The following is a 27,077-nucleotide window of genomic DNA, read 5'->3' on the forward strand; positions in this document are numbered from 1 at the left end:
ATATAATAAATAAAACCATATTAGACTTCCTATTTTTCAAAATCAAAAGTATTCCACTAAATATTTGGTAGTATTCCGTATTAAATTTCCGTACTAGGACCTTCAAATTAAAATGAAAAAACCGTATTTCAAAAATAATTCCATATTTAAAAACATATGTATTTAAAATATAATTTCGTATATTAGAAACTCTTTTATACGGAGTATTAAAAATAATTCCATAATTAAAAACATTTGTATTAAAAATAATATTGTATATTAAAAAATATATTTTAATTATATAATAATACAGGGAGTACATGTATGATATGTGTATTATACATAGTAGATTTCTAAAATAATACTCTATTTGGAGAAAAAAATAAAAAAAAAATATCATTTTTGTTTGGTAAACAAAGGAACGTGCATTGACTATATATATATGGGAGAGAATCCCATACACAACGCTTATGGTTGGCTTTTATCATTAATTTGTCTGGTTAATTGAAATTACACCGTTATTGTAGCTTCAAATGTTCATTAATGACACATGCGTGAATGATTTTTTTTAAGGGAGTTACGTGTTGTTTAAAATAAATTAATGAGATTTGTAAAAAAAAGTTTTTCTTTAAAAAAAAAAAAAAAAAATTAACCCTTTAAGTAATTTTTTTATCATTTAAATTAAGTCTAATTAATTTGAGGGGTTCAGATTAACCAATTTAAAAATAGACGGCTAAGATCTTTTATATTTAGGGTAGTCGACGTCTACGGTAGAATTATTACCAAATCACTAGTTTAATATTTTTCATGAGCAGATGGAAGTGAAATCAAAACAACAAATAAGTGATGTGACAACAAACGTCACGGCAGAAGCGGCAGAACCTTGATCTACATATAAGCATCAGCTGCAAAAATCCATCAGAACCTCCCTCTGCTAGCTTTCCAGAGATGAGGAACTTAATACATCATCTTAATTGTTTGCCTAGCTGTTCACCAGAACGAATAAGATCCTCGGAAGTTCCAACGTCATCACAATTAGTGGTTGGTGGAGAAATAAAAGCTTAAGAGTGGAGAACCACTTATTGCTGCAGGTGAAGCTCTATTGAGCTTCAAATTATATTGAGCTTCGACTTCATCTACACTGCCCTGTTGCTGTCGCCTTGTGGATGCAACAAAACCTAATGCCCCAGGCCAAAAACTCTATAAAAAACATGCATTACTTGCGACCATCTTCTACAATTATTTACCTAAAAAAATTCTCTAACTTAAATATTACACAACCCTTCTCTCTCTCTCTCACCATGCACAAGCAACTTACATAATATCCATATAAATCAAAATAACCCTTTCTCTCTTCATTTAACTCCATGGCTTCTAGTATTTAGAAGATAGCATCACCTACAAATGTGAGAAGAGCTCACGGGCACTGTAATAACGCTCAAGGACAACATTATACAAAGGGTGTGTTTGTTCCAAGAGATTGGAATATGGACCAAGCACTTCCTGTGCAATAGGCGAAGAGTCAGCTGTCTCCAAGTTGATATACTGGCACACTGAGAGACCACTTAAACAATAACATGTGTGGTAGAAGTCTCTGCTCTTTCCAGGCTTGTCTCTAAATCCTCCATCCATGATCTGCACCAATCAACCACATATATTTGTTTTGAACAAAAAAGAAGTTACAACTAGCAGACAAGTAGGTCTCAATATATCCAAGTAAACAACAAACTGGATAAACAACAGGCATTTCCTCTCTTCTTCAGTTCCTCTAATTTCCCTCTCTCAAAGGGATGGAGAAAGAAGGCAACTTGGCCAAAGCACTAGTTCAACACATTTAATAAGCAGATGGAAGTGAATTCAAACAAATAAGTTCTCTGACAACCGTCATGGAAGAACTTTGATCTGCATAGCATCAGCTGCATTTTATGTCTTAAAGTACTCATTAGATGAATAACATATGTAACCTAAATCAAAACCCCTGTAAACCTCACAAAACTTACATCTCTATCCTTTCATACACGTGTTGACATGTATGAGGATGTTTGTGGGGTTCGAGGGGATATTCCATTCTCCAAGACCTTTATTGTCAGTGTTATCTTAAAAATAAGAAGAAAAAAAAAATTATATGAAGGAATCAGATCTAAAAATTTAGTTGATCCAAAACATCTGGAGAAACAGTCCAGGGTATTGCTTTAGGACACCATTGCATATCTGAAAATAAATGTAATTCAAACCCAGTAACTTTTCTAGATGTTATGAAACATTGAAACTGCGGTTACCTCTCCCCCCACCCCCTCCTCGGGAAAAAAAAAGCAGTCCAAGGAACTTATATGCATACTGTTGAGATGTTATGATATTTTTAGGAAAATATTTGCTATTGTTTAGGATTGTTATTTCCTATACTTAATTAGAATGTTACAATTATGGATGATATATTTTAACGTAATTGTTATTGTTTAGGATTGTTTCCTAAACATAGAATTACATTAATTAGGATAGCTAATTAGGATAGCTTCGTGATGTACTATATATATGCATACATTAATATCAATCAAGGCAAGACTTTTAATCCTTTAATCATTTTTCACATGGTATCAGAGCCTCACATACACACACAATAAAACAATGGCCTAACACCCAAAAAAAAAAACAATAAAACAATGGCCGACGACGATGAACAATCACCATCGCCGCCACCTAAAAGGGAGATGAATTCACCTTTTTTTCTCGGCACAGGAGACCGACCAGGTGACTTCATCACTCCCACTCGCTTACATGGAGACAATTATGATGATTGGGCTTCAGATATTCAATTGGCACTGCAGGCGCGCCGCAAGTTCGAATTTTTAGAAGGCACTATTACCGGACCGCAACCTCCTTATACCCAATCTGATTGGAACACCGTCAATGCAATGTTGGTTTCTTGGATTACAAACACAATCAACCCTGTCTAAATTTCGTGATGCGAAACTCTTATGGGAGCATCTTAAGAAACGCTATGCTATGGTTAATGGCCCAAGAATTCAACAACTAAAGACTTCAATTGCCAAGTGTGAGCAAACAAAATCTATGTCTGTTACCAATTACTATGGAAAATTGAATGTATTATGGGAGGAATTATTTAAGCATGAACCACTGATTTCTTGCACTTGTTGTTCGTCTTGTACTGCCGCATCATTGCACCAAGAAAGACGTGAACAAGGAAAATTACATGACTTCTTGATGGGACTCAATAATGATTTGTACGCTCAATTAAGGACCAATATCCTTTCTCAAGATCCCTTGCCTTCGCTTGATCAAGCGTACCAACTGGTGATACAGGATGAGCGTGTGCGGCTCGCTAAGGCAGTCATAGAAGATAAGCCATCAGAGGTCTTTGGCTTTGCTGTCCGGAAGAGGACGAGGAAAAATGGAGAGGCCCGTGTGTAGCCACTGCAAGAAGCAGGGGCATGATTCCTCGACTTGTTGGTCCCTGATTGCTTGTCCTCATTGTCACAAGCATGGCCATGACAAAAATAATTGCTATGAAATAGTGGGATATCCTGAAGGGTGGTCTGATCAAAACAAGGTTGATGTGGGTTTTGGTCGTATTTGTCAGTAGGCTGGTCGTGGACGTGGTTCAGCTCGTGCTAACGCGACAAGTAGTACACTTGGAGCATCCTCTACTAAAATTTCAACCGATCAACTCTTCACACCCGAACAATGGAAAGCTCTTGTGGGCTTGATTGGTAATTCTCAAGTTTCGGATGACAGGTTGAATGGTAAGTTTGCCACGAAATCATGGATCATTGACACCGGGGCAACTCATCACGTGACCGGTGATTTGTCTTGGTTATTTGACATTATGGCGTTGTTCGAGTGTCCGGTTGGACTTCCTAATGGCGAATATATTGTTGCGACCCAATCTGATTCAGTTCGATTTTCGGACAAAATCACTCTTAAAAATGTTCTTTATGTGCCGAAACTCAATTGCAATTTACTTTCGGTTTCACAATTGAATGATGACTTACATTGTATTGTCCAATTCAACTCTTATATGTGTGCTATACAGGACCACACCAGGGAGCTGATTAGAACGGGAGTTAGGAGAGATGGACTTTACTACTTCGATGGAGCTGAAGGTGATTCGGTACAACATGTTTCTGTCTACAGCGCAACATCGACTTTGGAGTTGTGGCACAAAAGGATGGGGCACCCTTCAGAGAAAGTAGTAAAGTTACTCCCTCCAGTTCGTAATCTCAAGGGTAGTAAAGCTTGTGAAATATGTTTTCGTGCTAAGCATCCTAGAGACAAATTTCCTTTAAGTGACAATAAGGCAACCAGAATTTTTGAGAAAATACATTGTGATTTGTGGTGCTCTTATAAACATGTCTCTTCTTGTGGAGCTCGTTATTTTTTAACTATTGTAGATGATTTCTCAAGAGCTGTGTGGATTTATTTGTTGGTAGATAAAACAGAAGTTTTTCGGATGTTTATGTCTTTTATTGCAATGGTAGATCGACAATTTTCTCAAACTGTGAAAGTTGTTCAAAGTGATAATGGTACGGAATTTAAATACCTACTTGACTATTTTTGTACAACTGGTATTTTATTCCAAACTTCATGTGTGGGAACTCCGCAACAAAATGGGAGGGTTGAGAGAAAACACAAGCATATTTTAAATGTGGGGAGGGCATTACTGTTTCAATCAAATATGCCTATTTATTTTTGGGGATAAAGTGTTCTTGCCGCCGCTCATTTAATAAACTGCACTCCCTCTCCTTTGTTACACAATAAAGCACCATTCGAAATCCTATTTGGCACCCCTCCTTCATATGAGGCAATTCACACCTTTGGTTGTCTTAGTTTCGCTCATGATCAAAAATCCAAAGGTGACAAATTTGCAAGTAGAAGTAGAAAATGTGTGTTTTTGGGTTACCCCTTTGGAAAGAAGGGGTGGAAGTTGTTTAATTTGGACAAAAATGAATTATTTGTTTCTCGTGATGTCAAGTTTTTTGAGGATATTTTTCCGTTTGGTAACCCAAGTGTTGTGAATATTGTCCCGGAAAATATTGTGCCTATGATAACTGGTGAGATTGATAGTGATTTTGCTGATTTTGTTGATTTCTCTAACCTACAAGCCAAAACACAAAACCCCAACCTCATACAACCTGAACCTCAAGCCCACCAAGACCAAGCACCATGGTGTAAAAACTAGCCCGAGTTAACTCGTACCGCCCGAGTTAACAAGGTTTTGGAGGCTGGCGATACGAGATATCCCGAGTTGTAAAGGTGTTTTTAAAAACGGCGAGATCTCGACCGGTTCAACCGATACGAACGAATTTTGTCCGCATTAAACGTTATGAACCTCACATCTACTCGGTTTTCAGCCGAATTCCCCATGTATTCGACAAAAAGAAAGGGAAAAGGGAAAGAAATGGAGAAACTCCATTGAAATAGAGTAGAGAACTCCATTTTCAAATCTAAAACAAGAGAGGAGAGAGAAGGTAGACAAAGGAATTCATTTTAATTATGTCACGTGTACGGTTTAGGGGAAGGGGACTAGGGTAGGTAGTGAATGGGGCTGACATGGGGCTTCTTTATAAATTTCAAATTCCTACGCGACAACCGCGACACGGTCCGCGACTAACGCATCATTTCCGTTACCGAGACTCCGCGACCGATCCCGCGACCGTGACCGATACCGCATTTTTTATCTATGCCAAGCACTCCACTTTGATACAGGGCTTGAGGGAGGGTGGTCAGGCCCACACCGAAGCTTCATCAGCGCCACAAACAGAGGCTTCTTCAACGAGTCTTTCACCTGGGCCAGATGTTGTTCCTACTGCTAGGCCAGTTTCACCAGAGCTTGACAATACAAGCAATGGGCAGTCTGCTCGTATGGGAAGGGGAATGAGGGATAAATTTCCTTCGGTTCTATCAAGAGATTTTGTTACTCATATGATGGTTCCTGAAAGTCCATCTCCCGTCACTCCGTCTCCACATCATCCCTCAGGTACTCCTTATCCCATAGCACATTATATAAATTGTGACAATTTTTCTATAAAATACCGAAAGTTTCTTGCAGCTGTTATTTCGAGCAATGATCCTAAGTCGTTTAAAGAGGCTATGAAAGATGTAGGTTGGCAAAAGTCAATGCAGGAGGAGATTCGTGCTTTGGAGGAAAATGGTACATGGACTCTTGAACCTCTTCCAAAGGGTAAGCGTGCGTTGGGAAGTCAGTGGGTTTATAGAACCAAGTACTTCTCACACGGTGATATTGAAAGGCTCAAATTCAGATTAGTAGTTTTGGGGAATCATCAAGAAGCCGGTATTGATTATAATGAGACATTTTCTCCCGTTGCCAAAATGACTACGGTGCGTGCTTTCTTGGCTATTGCGGCTTCCACAAATTGGGAACTTCATCAAATGGATGTTCACAATGCCTTTTTGCATGGAGATCTTGAGGAGGAAGTGTATATGAAGCTACCCCCAGGATTTGAGCGTTCCGATCCAAACTTGGTATGTAGGTTACGAAAATCTCTTTATGGGTTAAAACAGGCTCCGAGATGTTGGTTTGCAAAGTTGGTCACGGCTCTTAAAGGGTATGGTTTCTTACAATCCTACTCTGATTATTCCCTTTTTACTTACGCTAAGGGAAATGTTCACATAAATGTGTTAGTGTATGTCGACGATCTTATTATTTCTGGGAATGATTCTGCTGCACTTAAGACCTTTAAAGCCTATCTCGGTGATTGTTTTAAGATGAAAGACCTTGGTGCTTTGAAGTATTTCCTCGGAATCGAGGTGGCAAGGAGTTCGGTTGGTTTGTTCTTGTGTCAACGCAAGTACACGCTTGACATTGTATCAGAGGCCGGATTATTGGGAGCCAAGCCATGTGGTTTCCCTATCGAGCAAAATCACAGATTAGGACTCGCAAATGGGGAGCTCTTATCGAACCCTGAGTCCTATCGCAGATTAGTAGGTCGGCTCATTTATCTAGCAGTGACCCGTCCAGATTTGGCCTACTCGGTTCATATATTATCTCAAATTATGCAGGAGCCTAGAATTAAGCATTGGGAGGCGGCTTTGAGAGTCGTTCGTTATTTGAAAGGTACTCCGGGACAGGGTATCTTGTTACATGCAGATAGTGATCTGTCCGTGCAGGGTTGGTGTGATTCTGATTGGGCAACATGCCCAGTCACTAGACGCTCTTTGTCCGGGTGGATTGTATTCCTTGGGCAATCTCCTATTTCTTGGAAGACAAAAATGCAACACACAGTTTCCCGCTCGTCTGCGGAAGCGTAATACCGATCTATGGCAGCAGTTACTTGTGAGCTCAAATGGTTGAAAGGGGTGCTTCTGAGCTTGGGTGTGCACCACCCAAAGGCAATGAAGCTCTTTTGTGATAGTCAATCAGCCCTTCATATGGCCAAAAATCCAGTGTTTCATGAACGTACCAAACACATTGAGGTTGATTGTCACTTTGTTCGGGATGCGATAACAGATGGTTTGATTGCTCCGTCATATGTTCCTACTATTACACAATTGGCGGATATTTTTACAAAGGCTCTTGGAAAGAAACAATTTGATTATCTTCTTGCCAAGTTGGGCATTTTTGAACCTCATGCTCCAACTTGAGGGAGGGTGAGGGTGTTGAGATGTTATGATATTTTTAGGAAAATATTTGCTATTGTTTAGGATTGTTATTTCCTATACTTAATTAGAATGTTACAATTATGGATGATATATTTTAACGTAATTGCTATTTTTTAGGATTGTTTCCTAAACATAGAATTACATTAATTAGGATAGCTAATTAGGATAGCTTCATGATGTACTATATATATGCATACATTAATATCAATCAAGGCAAGACTTTTAATCCTTTAATCATTTTTCACACATACCTATAATAAAAGACAATTAGCTAGATAGGATCCCAGCAGTATAAAAGTTATCAACGGTGACAAGTTATAAAAATTAGCAACGCACGACATTTAACCCTTTTTTGTGACCGGAAATGGGCATATAGCATACACTTTCAACAAAATTCTCCATTTTTGTCCATTGTACCTCCAGGCGTTAGCGAGGGGAAAAGGGAAAGTAGAAGAGGAAGTTGAAGAATTTCTCCTTAATTTAAAAGCCAAAATTTCTTAAACTCATAGGTTTTACTATCAAGACATTTGAGAATCGACTAGACTATGTAATCGTAAAAAAAATGGACAAAAGATGGAGATGTAAAATAGAAGTGTACGGCACCGCCCACTCCAACGAGAAAACGGGGTTAAAAGTCGCACGTTGCTTAGTTTTATGCTCATATGTGGCACGGGTCGCTATACATTACTTATATGTCATCATTGATCACTTTTATAACAATCATGGTAAACGGGTGCTATCTTTTACATGAAAGGGGGCAATTGGCTATCAAAAAATTACAAGTAACTACAGGTGCTGAAACATGCTAGATATACCTAATGCAACGACATCAAAAGAACAAAAAAAAACCATATCCAAGGAATACCAAACCAAGATACTCTCATAAAAATTACCTGTGAACAAAGAATTATATACTGCTGCAAAGCGAAGTTTTGAAAGAGAGGTCCAATATCGGCGGAGCGTTTGACAAAATCAAAACCAACGTCAGAGAATTTTGCAACATCAGGAGGCTCTTGTAGGCCTGCATATAGAAATTCAGCCATACAATCTTATGTGCTTCTAGAAAGAAGAACAAATGCTGAGTTAACAACAAGTGAAGGAAAGCCTATCCAACAAGAGGAGAAGTTCCTTGGTTAATTCCAATTTTATTTTATTTAAATAGCATTGAAATGGTATCTATATTATAATTCCCTCTGTCCGAAAATATAGTTTAACATTACTTTGGCCCAACCTTCAAGAATCAAGATTAATTGGTTCAAGATTAATTGTTAATCGTAAATAAAATAAATGGAAGTGGACGGGAAGAGAAAATGGTATTTTTTCTCTATGCTCAAAACTTGTTTCCATATGTACAAAGGTTGCGCCTTATGGATGGAAATTTGATCCGAATCTGCCCCAATTTCGACCCGATCCCAAATATAAACATCCGAGTCCAACTAAAAAAGTTCGAGTTGGAGCCGAACCCGGATCCGGGTCGGATTCATAGGCAGTGTAGGGTCCAACCCGTGTGACCCTGAGTTCGACACATTCTATAGCTTGCGTAATTTTGCCTTCATCAATTAATGGCTGACATATAAAAGTAAAGGGAACCTAATTTTTACACCCTTTGTCACCTCGCCGGCTCGCCGCTCGCCGCAACTACCCCTTCTATCTCCAAAGTCCACCCTTCCTTCTCTCTCCTCACATTGCTTTCTTTTGTTTTTTCTCTCTGGTCATTTCTTCTTTTGCAATGTCTCTCGCTCTCAACATTTCCCTCTTTTCTGCAACTATATAAAAAATCAAAATATCCTCACGAAGTCACGAATATGGTCAAAATCACGCAAAATCTCATAATCTGAAAGCATCACAATTCCTACACTAATAAATTAATAATAGTAATATAACTTTATAAGAGATCTCCGGATTGTAATATTTGTTCTCACAATAACTCTTGCAAGTAAAATATGGAGGGGGCGAGCTTGGACCAGATCCTGAGCTCCGGATCTACCGACGGATCCGAACCCGGAAAAGGGTTCATTTATCAATCGGATCGGACTCGGATCCTAGGTCTGACCCAAGTCTGACCCGTTTCCATCTCTAAGTTACGGTGAGCATCATGGTCTTTGACCTATAAAATATTTATCCTTTCTCTCAAAATTGAAACACCCCCAGCTCCTCCCCCGCCAAAAAATAAACAGAAATATAGATTAATATAAAGAAAAAGTGTAGAGATGAGGCAATGACGGGTAACACAGTTAATACCCAATATATTAAGATCCTTGTTAGGTATGTATTGCATACCCAAATCATGTATGTAACCCAACCGAACTTCAAAGAAGGTAACCATGGTCCCAACGTGAACTGAGACTTTATGTTTGTGTTTCCTTAGGTTGTTTCCTAGGTGACTGTATAATCATTTCTCCTTGAGTGCCCTCTTTGGCTCTTTGCTATACCATAGGGAGTAAAATGCGGAGTTATATTTTAAAAAAATTCCAAAAGTAAAATACTGTAAGACTTGATAACTACCAGCATGAGGAAGCTACCATTTACTGAGTAATACTCTAATAACTAGTGCAAATGAAACTACTCTAAAGTTTTCAAAATTACTAAACAAAAAAATGAATTAGTGATAATAAAGTGCCTCATTATGAGTTTATGACAAAAACAAAACACACAATAATTAAAATATCTCCTCACCTTTCTGTTCAAAAAGGCCACTGTGCATTTGACGTGTCTCCTCAGGTAAATTAACATTTATTTTGGAAGAATCATTGTCATGCTTTCGACAACCTATAATCCTCAACTGCTCCTCAATACTTCGCAGCAATCTTTGAATTAGTGGAAAAACACCTCCCTTGATCCAGAAAATATATGTCAGTTTCGTGTATAAAAACAAAATAAACCAACAGACATGCACGTTTAACATCACCTGCCAAAAGGAATAACAACCATCTACTAATTTGTTTGTTCTCCCCTGAAATCCACCCTCAACTCCTTGACGAAATGCAACCCAATTCTGGTTCGATGTTCGATATTAAAAAAGTCAGCAGTAATAAGAACATCACAAGTTTTTACAACACTTGCTAGCAAAATACCAACCAAAAAAAAAAAAGAACACTTAACTTGGTCAATCTTATAAGCTTATCCTCTCTAAAATTTAATCTATTATCTTGACTTCTATTTAAAATGATGCACTCTGTCCAAAAAGCTAAAGAAATTCCTCGTCGTTATACCTATCAAACTGATTTACTTGTGGGCTGATTGATTTACATAACAAAAACAAAGAGGAACACATTGTTTCAGCCAGATGCGGGATAATTAAGAACAGAGAAAACACTCGATAGATAGGGGGAGGCAGACAACATAACTCGGAATGAGTAACAATTTAAGAGGGGAAACACAATTAACATATTGTCCACCCAAGTCACCCAAGAAAAAAGATGAAGCACTCCTTTCCTCTTGCCAAAACATACAAACTTTCTATTCAATGACATAGGCCTCGCAGGAGTGCCTTTTGCTTGAAAAACTCTAAAAATACCACGTATTACCTCCGTTTCATTAAGTTCTTTAAGTTTTAAAATTGTGCCCCAAAGTTCAAAAGCTTTGAACGAAATTTCCTACTAATATACTTCCTCCGTTTCTTATGACATGATATAATGTGATTTTTTATACTATTCACACAAGGTCCTTTGACTTCCTTTTGTAATTTATATTTAAGAAAAAACATAGTCATGTGGGGTCTTATTAGATTCGTATTAATGAATATTTTTTAAATATCAAATTTTTATAAAAAAAGTTATCCAAATTAAAGATATTAATGTTTGAAATCGTGCATTGGCAAACGTGCCTAAAAAATTGTGTCATTTAAAAAAGAACATAGGAAGCATATATTAAAATGTCTATTATGTAAGATCTTGTTAGAGTCGTCTCAATGTGTATTTTCAAAATATCAACTTTTTTATATTTTAAAATAAAATATTGGATATATTAACTGTTACATAAGCATTGGGGCCGGTGCAAATAGTGACTATAAAGAATTTAATAAACCGGAGGTAGTATATCCAACATTTTTTTAAAAAAATGAAAAAAGGATACTCCCTCGGGGTTTTTTAATACCCATTTACTAAAAACTCTTGTTTCTAGGAGGGGTGAGTGGGTGTAAGAAAATGGTGGATCAAGTAAGAAAGTTGTATAAAAGGTGGGTGTGTTAAGAAAAAGGTGGGTGTGAATAAGAGAGAGTGAGAGGAAAAGTGTAAATATTTTGTGGAAATGAGAAAAGATGGTAAAATGTGTTTTTGAAAAATAGAATAATTCCCCTTAATTGAAAGTTAGTACATCAAAATAATAATAAAATAAATAAACAGGGGGAGTACTTTTTTAAAACTGCTCCTAGATGTTTCATCAAAATCAGACTTCAAGGGACAAAGCAGTATATGAAACATCAGAAAGTAGGTTCGACGAGAAATAAATTAGTCTTACAACTAGAGCAGGCAAGTCCAATCGATGAACCTCGTTGATAAGAATCATTGCGGCCAACCCACAAAAGGTATACCTATTGCATCCAAAACATATTATGTTAGTTTAAAGCACAAGGAACAAAGGGGAAAATGGTAGAAAGTTAACATCAACTCCAGCATGTAGTAACCAATAATAGCATACCCTCCATGGGCTTCTGAACCAGGCTCACCAGCAATGCCACCTTCATATGTCTGACAACTGGAGAAATATCCATGCCACATCAAGAAAGATAATGCAATCAATACAAAATGTTTATTTATGTATACCATTTAAATCTTTCAACACTTTAAGGGGAATGACCAAGGGGCAAGGGAGGAAATAACAGGGAAACAACAAAACCAAAAGCTAGATTCAACCAACCTTAGAATGTAATCCCCAACATTTTCCACCAATTTGTAATCCAAGATGTTCAGAATACTTGCAACCTGTACGGGAAAAGAATGGAGTAGAATTGGACAATAAAAATTCAGGCTTGGTAAAGAAACTATTGTGCAGTAAGGTAAATAGTCGATTAACAAAAATAGGATCATAACAAAGAGATGCATGAATTGATAAACAAACATACACACACACACACACAATCCACACAGCTTTTTCGATCTGGCAGTATATGATAATTATGAATAATGTTGCATGTGTACTCTCCCTTTGTGTTCTCTGGACGTCCACCCCAAAATATGAACTCCATATTTTATCCTTCCGCAATTATTATATAAAAAAAAAAGCACTGCATCATTACAATTTTCTTTTGCAAGATATTAGATCCAATAGGAAAAGATAAACAAAGGACTTGCACACACAAGGGGGAAAGAGTTATCAATGGCCCACCAGAAGAAGACAAATTTCTTTGCTACAAAATAAAAGAGAAAAGGGGACACTATTTAGGATAGAATATGGAGTACAAAACAGGAAAAGAAATAAGTTCTGCCGTGGCAGAGGTGTGGGCGACTACAATGTTAGACAGAGGAACAGAGCCTTTGACCAAACTGTACCCGCCCAACCGTGAATTTTTATTTCAGTGTCCTCCGATGTATAAAAAAGCACAAGGCGCACCAAGGAAATTATATAATTGAGAAACAATTGTTGTGCAACTCAGCTGCGCTTCATCGCAATCGCTTCTTCTAGACTCAAAAAGCCACATCACCCTAAAGGACTTGGCGTGCTTTTTAAAACACTGGTGCTCCCCTCTCCTACAAAGCCCCCCCCCCCCCCCCCCCCCCGGTACTCTTAGAGTCTTAGCTCTCTCTTGCCTCATTCGTTGGGTGGTTAAACGAAAACCTCAACCATCCATTTAATACCACTTGATCATTTGACTTTAGAGAGTACTTTGGACTCTTTGCCTGTATCTCTTTTGTATCAGGATATCTTTCAAGCTGCTGCAGTTGTCCTTATCTTGAAAGCAAATATGTTATCCCACCGTTGAAAAATGTTTCCCAGTTATATAAATGTAAGAACTTAATTTATCTTGTCGATAAGAGACTATCTAAACTGTTATCTTGTCGAAAATTCTTTAGCAATATCATAAACTTATCTTAAATAAGAAATAAGTTCCGATCATTCATCATTATCATTACCCCATTGCCTCAAAGAGGCTCCCGCAACAAGCGAGGTAAGGGGGGGTAGGACGTACGCAACCTTACCCCTGCAATTGCAGAGAGGTTGTTTCCAATTGACCCAAAAGCGATAACGGGACAACCATCTTCTACTTCATGGAAAGGAAGCGAAAAGGTTTTATGAGTCATTTTGATTTAGTCCATTACATCCCAAAGCCAAAAGAACAAATGAATCTTTGGCTCCATCAGAAATGGACAAAAGAAATAAGTTCTGATATGCCAAACAAATTATAAACTTTACCATCTTCTTGAGTTAGAGAATAACTGTAATAGCCCAGATTTTAAAGCAGTTTTTAATTAATTATAAAGTTATTTTATTAGCTAAGCTTTGTATTAAAAAGTTTATATGAGATGTGTTTTAAGAGAAAATAATTTATTTTCGATTAAATTTTATGATTAAATTAAATTTATCTAGATTAAATTTTATGATTATAATATCAATTTTGCCCTCCCTTCCTCTTTCCTCATCTCACCCACGTGTGGAGACCTTAGGAAATGCCAGGATGCATTCATTGCCTTGTTGTAATTAAACTGCTCCTCTTCCATCAATGAAAGAAACGAAATTTAGAAAAGATGCTCCAATTCATCTTCCAGGAGTTTCTCTTCCACCATAGCCATTTTGCTAATCTATTTCGTTATTATTGAGTATTGTCCTCGCCCATGTCGTGATCTCAAACATTCAATCCATAATTTCAATAAAAGGGAACCCAAAACCCTATAGATCTCTTTCGAGTTCTCTCTCCTTCACCGATGGTGCTTTGCATTTTCATTCGCCGGTGTTCCTTCCTCTGCCACCGCCTCCCTCTGAAGCTCGCCGGCACTAACAGACCGGCACCACCTTGATTGCTGCTTGGTGTTGTTGTAGATGCTTGTTGTCTCCTCTGCCTCCTCCTTGAGTACGGTACTACCGCCGCAGCCTTCCCTCTCCTCTCTACTGCACGATGTGGTTGCACCGCCACCTCGCCGGAGATGTTCCGCTTCCCAGCCACGATTGTTGTGGCATCATGGTTGTGTTGGTGAAATTTTTCCTATTACTCTGCTACTATGTCGCTTGTTGTTGCTGATGTCCTTTCACAGCTTGCAAAGTGAAAGTCTCAAGCCCATTCTTCCTCTTTACACTTTTAATTTTGAAAGCCCAATACCAATATTAACTAATTAAAGTCCTAGTGTGCTGCTACCTACCGTTAAGTATTTTAGCAAAATAAGATTTTAAAGACTTTAAGTTTTATTAATGTTTTTCCAAATATTAAAAATAAGATTTCTAACTGTTTTTTTTACAAAGGAGTATTAAGAGTAATGTCTACTTTCCCTAAAAAAAGAAGAAGTAATGTCTACTTATCTAATTAGAGTGAAAATGGTAACTAACTATGATTATAGTATAATAATGGGTACTCCCTTCTCTTATTATCTAAATAAACCGAATTTGTTTTACTAAAACTAATTTGAGAGTTGATTTTAACTACGATTTATATAAGGTTTTCTAAAAGAGGATTTAGTTGAGGTATGTAATTTGATTGATTAAGTTTTTGATGATAGCTATGATTATTGTTTGATCGAGGTATCTTGTTGGAGATAAATTAAGGAGTTCAAAGCAAGCTAATCGATGGTGATAAAAGACTATGAATTCGGGAGGTTAAATAAGATTATTCTTGTGCATTATGGAATTAAATTGCATTTGAGGTAACTTTTATGTTTAGCAAAATATATTTGTGCCCGTGTGTGTTTGAAATTTATTCTTTATTTTATATGATCACATATCCATGGCCATGAATATCAGGAATTGCATTTTATTGCATTGTTGTTTAATTTGATCTATATTGAGAAATTGTTGGTGGAATTGTTTGGGAATAATTTTTGTATTGAAATGGGCTTTGAAAGGATATTGTAAATTTAAAAAATGTGTTTCGTATTTGTTTTTCTGGCATTGGATTATAAACGGATATAGAAAAGTGGGCAAGTTACAGACAGAGGAAAGATACTGAAATTAAAGCTAAGACCGGAATGGTCGAATATGTGTGATATTTTGTGTTTTGTGATAAGTTACATTTGTGGCAAAAGCCTGTTCTTGTCACTGATTTGTGAAGGAAATGATCAATGCCAGTTAACGTTATCGAATAATAAAAGTCTATTTCCGAACAATTACCAAGTTATGTTTTGAAAACTCTTTAACAAAAGGCTTTTGAAATAAAATGATTTTGACGGGCTGAAGTAAAGTTTACGAGTTTTCCACTCATTTTGGATGTTTTGTTATTGTTTTTTCTTTGTAAAGCAGGTTGTGTGGAAGCTCGGGTGGGAATTCAATTGGAGCTTAATTGTACCTAAGGGATTGTAAATTGTGTTTTATAAATTAAGGTTGTACGCATGTATGAGATAGTTTATGAATCGGTTGTAAGTTTGGATGTGAATTAAAATTATTATTGAATTAAGGATTATTTATTCAAGTTATTCGAGGTTGTTCTTTTGGGCCCATAAACCACAGGTCCAGGATCGAGTTTAAGTTAAACGTTAATTATTCAGCTGCATGTTAAGAGTTAATTGTGATCATTAAGGGTTAAGTGTTCTTTATTAACAGCTCGAAAGAGCGGGCTGTTACAATAACAATCATCTTTATCACCAAATTCAGCCACCAATTAGTGAATGTGACAAGCACAACTTATCGTTCACAAAAATTTGAGATGACTTATGAGTCCAAAATAAAAATGAAAGCCCCTGGGTAGCCAAGCTGAGTAGTGAACAGTATGATTGCCACATTCCACAACAATCATTTGAAGTTGATTGCACCTCAACTTGTTCTTTGGCTTTGTACACTGTACAGTATGATAAAGATTCTTGCCTATGATATGACATACATGAAAAGGAACTAAATGTAGGGAGAAGAAGTACAAGATAAGAATAGTCTTACAGAAACTGCAGTGTAACATGCCCTGACATCAATTTCTCCCTTTTCATGCATCCTGAAGAAGCAAATGACGAATAAGCACGCCACATGAAACAAATAGTTAAAAACAATAATTCCTCCATCTTTTCTCATTTCATCAATTGGCTTCCATACTTAGGTGCAAATTGTGTGGATTTTTGTGTTTTTTACGAAGCACAAGGGCTTAAGATAATCTGAACTTGAATCAAGTTGACTGCAAAGCCCTTGATTCAAGAATCAAATTTGTAGTAGAGATTAATCAAAACGGGACAGAATCCACAAAGGATAAAAGGTTCTCCACTGTAGAAGGATCATTAAGTTCCCAATGAAGAAATACTCAAATTTATAAGACTTAAGACCCAAAACAACTTTTAATCTAGGCCCTAGATAACAAAATGAAAGCAAGGTTAAATATATAGCAGAGTCAAATCGAGAACCCCTAGCACACTCATACCCATGACCGAGGTAAAACACCCACCCTTTGGAGAGTATTTGTCCAAAGTTCCTTTTCCAATTGTATCAAGCTTGTATAGGTGACTGTGTTGCAATCGAGCTATATTGTCTAGCATTCTTTTTCCTCCAATCATTCCTTATGCATCAAAAGGTTGTTAGCTCAACTTTAAACCTCCAATAAGCCCTACAGCCCCTACATTAAATCATACTTACCGTGTAAACCCTTCCATTTTAGCCTTTTGGGAAATAGATAATGAGGAAATGCTCCAACGTTACATTCCTTTACTAAACAAGGAAAAAGTATCTTTAAAGAATATTATCTTTCCCTGAAATTTCATGCTCACCCTAAAGTGACTTTTTCTAAACTAGACAAAAACTATAATTTTTTTGCACTCCTCAGTATGATCCAATATTATTCATATGATCAGGGGTGGATAAATGTAGTGGCTAGCCCCCACCCCAATCTCGGAAAAATTAACCCAATGGCATGTATCTCAAGTTCGCTATTATGTTTCTAATTAAAGTATTTATAGTATTTATTGAATGAAATACGGGACAAAAGCTTGGGATTTTACAACGATGAAGCTCATGATGATTTTCCAAATGGTGGTGACGCAGTCGGAATTATCAAAGAAAAGCAAGCGCTAATCTTTAGACGAACAAACAGATTTACAAGCGATAAATCTGTAAAAGCTCAGGAATACACCAGAAAAGAGATAAACTCTCAGAATTTTATTATCAAAAGAATAGTTGATTTCTAATGACGACTCAAAAGTGTTTAAATAATTAACACATAACCCTAATACGAAAAGGAATTAAAAACAAAACCCGAAAATAATTAAACTGCAGTTTTTGAGCTCTAAACGAACTCGGATGGCTTAAAAATCCCCTAAGTCACAGCATAGCTGTAAATTGAACTCGTTGGCCCGTTTCCTTTCCGAAAACATATTCTATTAAGCATTCGGACACCGAAAGCTCGACTAGTTTGAACTCGTTGCCTGTTTCCTTTCCGAAAACATATTTTATTAAGCATTCGGACACCGGAAGCCCGACTAGTAGAAATCCTTTCAAAGTTTTCGACGATTTGCTTATTCGTCGAATCGTGCAACCATCCTTCCTATGTCAGGTGGAGTAGCAAGAGTGTTAGAATCCAACCTTTATTTACTTGTATTTTGCTTATTTATTGCTTTCTAGGACCTTTCTAATAATTTTCTAGGTTTTAGATAGAATTAGTATGTTTTTGTCAATATTCCAGCGTTCAATGGAAGTTAATTCAAAATAAACTTCTATGAGGGGTATTGAGGGGTATGGACCAATATCAGAAGTTACCTTTGCTTAATTACTTGCGTTGTTGTTAGCCTTTATAGATATTGTGTTGTCGCATGTTTTTAAGCTTTTCAAGACTCAACAAAGTCTCTCCAAAACAAATACATTCTCGCCGCCGGTCCTCTTGTGCCCGTTGTCCACGCACAAGCACCCCAATTGACCCTCAACCCTCTCTCTTGTCGCCCCATAGGCAAGAGCGCGCCACATTATCCGGTGTCAAAACACTCGGACAGTGACAAAGAGGGTTGGAGAGAAATTTGACCAATAAGATGTAAACGCTAAGCAAACATGATTCAGAATAAAGGAGAGGGGGGGGCTTATTAGTGAAAGGGGGTTCTTCTAGGAACCCCTTTATCATTCGTAGCATGTGGCATAGTCATACTAGAATACGTGCCATGTGGTAAATTGTTCATTTGATTTGTATAGCAGTCCTTTTTTAAGTTTAAAATTGATGTCATGAATGACTACTTTGTAAATATAAAGTTTTTATTTTCTTGCAACTTTTATGGCTTAGATTCTCGGTCAAATTGCAAAAAAAATTAGTTAATTTAAAAGTTAAATGCCTAAACTCTAATATAAAATTTTAAATAAATCAGAAATATTACGTCTTATTTTTTTTAATAACTTTATATAATTTTCAAAATGGCTCTTAAAACCTCTTCGCTTCCTTTCCATGAAGTAAAAGATGGTCGTCCCGTTGTCATCCCGTTATCGCGTTTGGGTCAATTGGAAACAACCTCTCTGCAATTGCAGGGGTAAGGTTGCGTACACCCGACCCCCCCTTACCCCGCTTCTTGTGGGAGCCTCTTTGAGGCAATGGGGTAATGATAATGTATGAATGTAATTTTCACGATACAATTTTTCAAACAGGTGTGCGTCAATAGTAGTGCCATCACTAATTTGTTATGGGTATTTTTTGGTAGCATAGGATAATGATGTTATGGGTACATTCATGACCGTACCTCATGTTTGTACCAAATCTTAAGAAACTTAATGTGCTATCCCTAAATGAAAATCCTAGATTCAACATTAGCGATTGGTTCCTTCTAAATACTTGATATTTGTAAGAAAGTGGAACTTGTATGCGGGTGTTCATTTGTAGTTCTCAAACCAACATAACTTTTGAACGACTTTTTGGGAATAACATAACTTATGGGGAATACTAGCTTTTTTATATAGGATACGCTTATATAATTTCCTTAAAAACAAAATAATAAATTAGTCTTAGGTCATCTCTTCTACTAAAATCTGGAAGACAAATGCCTACTAGAGCTTGATTTTAAGTTATTAACTCTAAGTGAAGAAAGTTTCAAATTGCAATTTGATGTGGTGTCGTAGTTTGTGACTTGAGGAAGAGTCTACTGATTACTTTTACTCTTTTATCCTCTTTCCCTGAGGCTTAAAGCGTGGGTGACAGTCATGTTGGCAGTATGGCGCTGCCCGGGGGTGGGGGTGGGTGGGGGGTGGTTCATGGAGTAAGGTATTAAATTTTGATCACTACTTGACAAATCTTGATTTTGTACATCGATTGATCCATGATGGTTTGAAGTTGTCCTTTACTCATTGTGCATGGGTGATTAGTTGATTACCCCTCTATCTCTCCCTAAATATCTCCTTATTACTTATCTATCAATTAAAAGAAGTTCTAGAAATGACATGTAATCATACTCCCTCCGTATTTATTTAAGGGATACACTTGCCTTTTCCGGCCGTATTTATTTAAGAGATACATTTGCCATTTTTAGTAACTTATCGACCCCACCATCTAATTAAATAATACATCTAATTTACCATATGACCCACCATCCTATTAAACAAATAATTTCATAAACCCACCCCACCTCCCACCCACCAAAATGACATGGTCCTCACTTGTTTAATTATTAAAATATATATCCAACCCCACTTGCTTTATTATTTTATTTCATTCAATTCTTCTTCTTAATACCCGTGCCCGACCAAGTGTATCTCTCAAATAAATACGGAGGGAGTATTTGATAACATATTGAAAGAAAAAATTCAAATAAGGTCCCAATGGTCAAACAACAATTAGCTACAACTTAATCCTTCAGCTCAAACCTCACCTATAAAAGCTCAAAGACTTAACTTAGAAAAGGCTGCTGTTCAAAATTGAATGACACTAATGGAAGCATGCAAGGATGTAGCCGTTAGTCTTAACAAGGAATGAATCTAGACATTCAAAAAGAGGGCGGAAGGGGATTCCGACCAGACTTCCACAGTCCATAGCAAGTGGATGAAAAGTTTTCAAAGAAGAAGATAAAAGTATTGTACCTGAACGACCCACTTGGGTCCTTCATTCGCTGCAAGAATGCATACAATCTATCTCTGCATAAAAATACATAAAAAGTCTTAATATCCTTGATAAATGATGTTGATATTATGAGCGAGTTTCTGCACAGGTTATCCACATTCTCCACAATTGATATCACCTCTTCTGGTCATTGTTCCAAGACAACTTTAATTTAAGGAATATAAATGGGATCCCAAGACATAATGTTTAAGGAAAACAGCCGTTCCCTATTATAAACTACTAAGAAGAAGAAAAACAGCACTTACTCTAACAAGTCAATCATTTCCTATAATTAAAATACGTACATTACTTATGGCTCCGTGCATGTGTATGCATAAAAAGACAACTATGGAACCATCAATTGTTCTAATGTAATAATTGGCTACCTGTTAATAGACGACAATGCTCTGCGCCCTCCCACTGTGATAATTGAATTCACAGCAGCATATGTGGTTGCCAGATGAGGCATCTGAGCAGAAAACCAAAATTTCTAGTCACTCATATAGTCATATGAAAAACAGAAATATAAAATAGTGACAAGGATCATTACACTGTCGAAGCTGGACATATAATATCTATACATATGGATTAACAAATAAAGAAGAAAAAGGAGAAGCATACTAAAAGGTTGTAGCAAGTGACATGCTATTTTTCTGAACAATAAATGGGAAATACTTTCAATCTCTTCTTTTCCCTTCAAATATTATGGCATTCAACAAACACAAACTAACAAACAGAAAGAGAATGGTAAAAGATATTTAAGCTTCTCTCAACCTCCCTTCTTCCTCAGTTTCTTAAACAGTCCTACCTCTCCTCGCAGATCTCACCCTGGCTGGAGGCTTGAACTCACTGCTGTAAGGCAGCAGTGATCTTTTTCAGAGGTGTGAGCTAGTGGGCAGTATGCTACAACAAGATAATTCTTCTTCTCCCTCTCTTCACAAGTTTGTCTAACATATTTGTACGCCGATTTGAGATTTGTGGCTCAAGTTCGGCCTTAAAATATGATTTTTATATTGGTTAGCATCTACATCTTTTGTAGTGATTTAGATATAAATGTTTGTGTCTTAAGTCAAGAAACAATCCCTTTAACCTTTTCCCTCAATAACTAACTAGACATGGGCCAAGGCTAGGGATTAAATTCTTGATTTGTGTTTCGGCCAATCCATTATGAAGGCAGACAACACTCTCTCCATTACCCAACTCTCTCCTTTTGAGAAACCGGAGATAGTTGTAGATGTAAGTTATAGAAAGAAAAGCAACTAAAGAGTTTTCCGTAAATGAAAGGTCATCATAACATAATATAGGAGGCGTTTGGTTATGAGAGGTTTGGAGAAAAAAAAAAAAGAGGTTTGAGGTGAATTAGAGGTTTGACCATTTCGAAAAGTTAATAGGAGTGTTTGGTTGGTAGAGTTTTGAGATGAAAAATCTAATTTTGGAAAAGCTCAATATAGGAGGCTTTTGCATTAGAGGTTTGAAGAAGTGGGTTTAAACGTTTAATATGACAACTTTGTCCTTATATTGTCTAAAAATTACAACCCATAACAACCTACATCCTTCTATGTCAATGTCCTTAATGTTCATTTTACATATTAAACCACTACCAGCTAACAACTTATTTACTAAACACTTTTACACAAGCAAACCACCTAGTCAAACGGTCAAACCAGCTAATACAAACACCTAGCAACTTGTCAAACCAGTTAATTGCCAAACAGGGCGGCGGGGCCATAGTATTTCCCAAACCTCTCTCCTTTATAACTTTGTTGCTCTATATTTTATGACCCTATTTCTTAAACTTTAAGATGGCACATTTCACATTTCTTTTCTTCCATTGTTTTCCTTTGAAGAAAGCATTTCTAAGTGAAATAGAATTACACGATTTTTGAGGAAGGAGGAATGAAAGTAACCAAAGATATCACTAACCATTCATGTCAAGCATTGATAATCATAAGAATACCAACCCATAACTTAAGAGATGGTGATGATAGTTTCTTCAAAATCTATCCATTAAGTGGAATCTCAATTAACAATAAAATAAAATCATGAAATATACAATATAAAGGATAATCATAAGAGGAGGAACTTTTTCATTGGAAGTCTTCGGAGTTTGTGCCTTGAGGAGGGAAAGATAGTTAATCAACCTTTACGTTGTTTCTCTCCCGTGCCTAGAGAGTCAAAAGAACACAGCTTCCCATTGTAGAGCTTTAATGTTATAGTTTTTCCGCTTTTACATAGTTGGAATGGAATATTAGCTTCTCAACGTTGGTTACATGTTCAATTGTCAGACACAATAGGGTTCCCAAACGTTTGTAAGAATATTGTTCAAATTTAGAAACACATGCGAGGACACTACACTCATAAAAGTGTATTCTTGGTTTTGTGAAAAACTCTAAAACATTTATAAGCATATATCGCACTAACTTATCATTTGTTTCACTTTCTTTAGAAACGTTTTCTATGATTATGTTTTTTAAGATTTCAAAACCAAGTTTCAGACCTTCGCAGTCTCCGAGTGTCCACGCAGCCTACTTGAGAAAAAATAGAGCGAGAAGTAACAAAGTTTAAGCATTATTTGATTTTCTTGAGTTTTTAGATAAACGACTTCATGACAAAGAACATCCAGCATTCCAGCATATGAAATTGAATAGGGTACTTGCTTGTCCATTATAGTAAAACTTATCAAAATAGATGAATAATATATATGCAAATTAAAGAGCATACTTGCCTGACCCGGTCCACCACCATATCCACCAAGTGGGTCCTGCATCCAAATTCAACATAAATGGCAAGATTGTCATCAACCAATTTTGAGAGTCAAAGACAACAAAGGACATACTATCTTAACATTCATTACGTGAGGATCACATGTAAAATAAAAAACAATCACATGTCTCACCTAACAGTAGCAAACATTATAAGTCAAATTATGGATGACAAACATTTATCAGCACTAGGCCATTATCTAAATTGTGACCTTTATCCTTTAGAAAACCCTTTACCTATGTCAAAACAATATTAGTTATATGGAAAATCTTCGATGGTCGGATTTCCACTTCCCACTATTTTTTTCATAACCCGATCCACAACATATCTTGTTTCTAAAGCTTCTTTAAAATGTTATCTTCAATTGCAAAGATTCAAGGGCAAGGAGAAGCAAATATAATCAAGTGGTTTAAACATTTATTATACTTCCTTTGTATCTTTATAGTTGTAACACTTTACTTTTTCCACTATTCACATACTCTAATTTGTTTATTTTCTATGATCTATACTTAAGGAAAAACATATTCATGAGGGATCTCATTAGATTCGTGTAAATGTATAGTTTCCCTATATCAATTGTTTATATTTTTTTACTTATCGCTAATTAAAGATATTGATTGTTAAAGTTATGCATTGGCAAGCGTGAAAAGAAAAATGTTGCAACTAAAACGAAATAGATGAAGTATATTATTTGCGTGTAGGATAGTTCAAAGTGGCACATTCTACCTTGTTCCTAGTATTACACATAAAGCAAGTGGACTACGTAAAAAACACTGTTATCTAAAACAATATCAACATAAATAAAATTATTGATATGTCCTCCCTTTCTTCATTCTAAATTGAACAAAAGGACCTTTCTAGTTTAGAGCAGATATAGTGATATGGCTTCGAGTATCAAAGACGTATTGAAGGAACTTTGGTCTAACAGCTCCCGAATTATAATAACAAGTAGCTAAGAATCTGGGATAGATCTTGAAAATCGTGGTTTAGAGGTTCACACAAGTCGGCAAGTCGCGCGTGTACATTTGGTCTAATTTCCTAAAACGATATAGCATAAGTTTATCAAAACAATTCAACCATAAACTAACTTATCCATGTAGGAATTAGCCTTTAAATAAGCAAATACAAACCGCGCCAAGAACTTTTAACAAGCCTAAGATTCGTTCTGTATTCAAACACTAGAACAAATCAGATTCTAATCCTAATACGACTAAGAACTCACACATAACAAAGCTCTAAAGTCTAAAGTAACTATGTTCTAATTACATACAAAAATAAACTTCAAACCAGAAGTCTCAAAGTTCCATCCAACTTGATATTTGCCCATGCACCATCTTGACAACCACATTTTCTTTGACCATGTTGTTAACTTTCCTTTTAGAGAAAGTTTCCATAAATAGTAACTTATCAAAATTGCAATACCAACCTTCTAAATATAGGAAGTTCCTATGTATAGAAATATCAAAATGACAAGTAAAAACAAATACTCTAAATGCCAAAAACATATACTTCCTCCGTATTTTTTAATTGCACCATTTTCCTTTTTTGGAAGTTGCATATTACTTGCACCCAAATACCCATTTTACCCTTACATGCATTTTATATTTACCATTAATACCTAACATTTTCTACCTTTTTGTTTGTTATCACATGGGCATTCTTGTTATTTACTTCTTTTCTTAATGTTTGTGCCCAACCCAAATGGTGCAATAAAAAAACGGAGGAAGTATTCTCTTTTGTTACATGTAAAATGCTACTCCTGATGAGCAAGCAAAAGCATGTATATCAAAACAAAGAAACTAAAGATAGTGTTGAGAAGGCTTGATCTGCAACCGCATCACGAGAAGGTCACCTAGAAATATATTTTGGTTGATAGGATGTGGATCACCTTATCATAGACAGCTCCGCTACGAGGCAACAGTATTTATATCTCTTGGCCCCCTCCGCCAGTCATATATTGGAGCCTGGCAAGAGAAATCAGATCCACTGGAGTGATTGACAGCAAGTTTAGGACTTTTAACCGTTAGAATGGGCTAGGCAATGCCAAAGTTAAAATGTAGTGGTAAGCTCATGAACGAGTAAATACACTTTTTCATAGATTTTATGAGCCTAGGCCATCATAGATTCTCCTAGTGCATCTCCAAGCTACACATATCTCTAATATAAGTGCCACGTGAAAAGAAAAAACTGGCCTACTTGCTTGGTTTAGTTTAGCCCAGCATGGTTTAAATGCACATTGAGTGCTAAAACCATGAGGTTGTGCCCATACTCCATAGTAACCTTGGTATATAACCATAAAAGATAAGATGAACAAGAACCTACCAAGGTATGTCAAACAATAACTTATGAAAAAGTGTATGCTTGAGACAATCACCCACACCTTGTTGTACACTATTTGTGTATTGCACCACCATCACGCGTTAAAATTTCTCAAACTATATAACACAATGAATGAATAAGAATGAGATGTAAACAAACCTGGCATCGACTGAGAAAATCAACAACATGATGTTTCAAGTTGACATCGATAGATTCGCCCAAAAGTGCAAGTGAATGAAGAATCCAATAGCATAGCCATGGTCGACTGCGCAACAAAGGTATCATCTTTCAAAAACTTTCCACGCCTCCATGGGTGAGATGGAGAAGAGGTAGGGGGAGGGGAGGTTGGTTAAGTAGTTCTCTAAGAATTTTCATTGTAAAGAGTACTCTTTGTAGTTTATAGCACAATGACCACTTTTTCCAGACATTTCAGCCGCGTTCTTTTGATATTAAAATTCCTACAGATAATTGAGAGCATAGCTTATCCAAACTTATAACTGAGCAAAGTGATCTCGGCTTATTTACCCAGCTTATCTTAACTCAATAGATCTTAACTAAGCTTACTTTTAATATTGAATGGAATTGATCTTATCTAGTTAAACTTATCAGCTTTCAAATTAAATGATCGAATTTAACTAACATTGAGTGATTAGCATAAGCTTAATTTGAACCAATCTAAAATTATTGAACTTAAAATATGTAGAAGTATTCTGTAAGGGAAAAAAACGCACTTGGCATCAAGAACGCAGAAAGAGGGGGGAAGGCGACGAAGGCCATTGGTGAGATACTCGGTGTGCTTATCACACACAATTTCCAGCCTGAAAAAAGAGGCAAAATACATGAGTAATTGACAACCAGAAGAAAAAATATATATTTATAGAAAAGAAAACCAACAAGACGGTTTGAGCTCTCCTGGGGAGCTCTTTGAAGTTGTTGTAGATGCCAAAGACTTGAGACTCAACCATCCATTGTTCTCTCTGTGTCACTGTTGGAATCACCTCCATTGCCAGCCCCGTTTTAGGGAAAAACTACAAATTGATAAACTTTTACCCAATTTGAACCAATTAAATAAAATAAGATCTTAAGAAAAGAAGAAAGAAAGACAGACAGATATTAGGGGTATCAAATTCAAAACTAGTGTGTGAAATTAGGGGAGAATGAAGAACTGAAGAGGCGAAGAAGATGGACACAAAACACATTGGCAGCTAAATTTCTAACTTTTTTTTCCCTTCTCTTAACTGAACTTGGGCATGGTAACTAA

The 27,077-nt window shown here is 36.5% G+C and overlaps 1 protein-coding gene across 1 annotated transcript; it reads right to left on the reverse strand.

The window, feature by feature from the left end:
• Positions 1-745: 745 nt before the first annotated feature.
• LOC110777583 (protein farnesyltransferase subunit beta) lies at positions 746-27,077 on the reverse strand. Its single transcript, XM_021982184.2, has 14 exons — positions 26,711-27,077; positions 26,548-26,634; positions 25,976-26,081; positions 23,460-23,495; positions 21,121-21,203; positions 20,716-20,769; positions 16,630-16,681; positions 12,475-12,539; positions 12,256-12,312; positions 12,076-12,148; positions 10,526-10,612; positions 10,294-10,450; positions 8,511-8,638; positions 746-1,614 (listed from the first exon to the last, which is right to left on the reverse strand). The coding sequence occupies exons 1-14, from the start codon at positions 26,818-26,820 to the stop codon at positions 1,378-1,380; spliced, it is 1,332 nt and encodes a 443-aa protein (XP_021837876.1). The 5' UTR covers positions 26,821-27,077; the 3' UTR covers positions 746-1,377.

This window comes from Spinacia oleracea, chromosome 1 (genome assembly GCF_020520425.1).
Source record: "Spinacia oleracea cultivar Varoflay chromosome 1, BTI_SOV_V1, whole genome shotgun sequence".
In the NCBI taxonomy this organism is placed as follows: Eukaryota; Viridiplantae; Streptophyta; class Magnoliopsida; order Caryophyllales; family Amaranthaceae; genus Spinacia; species Spinacia oleracea.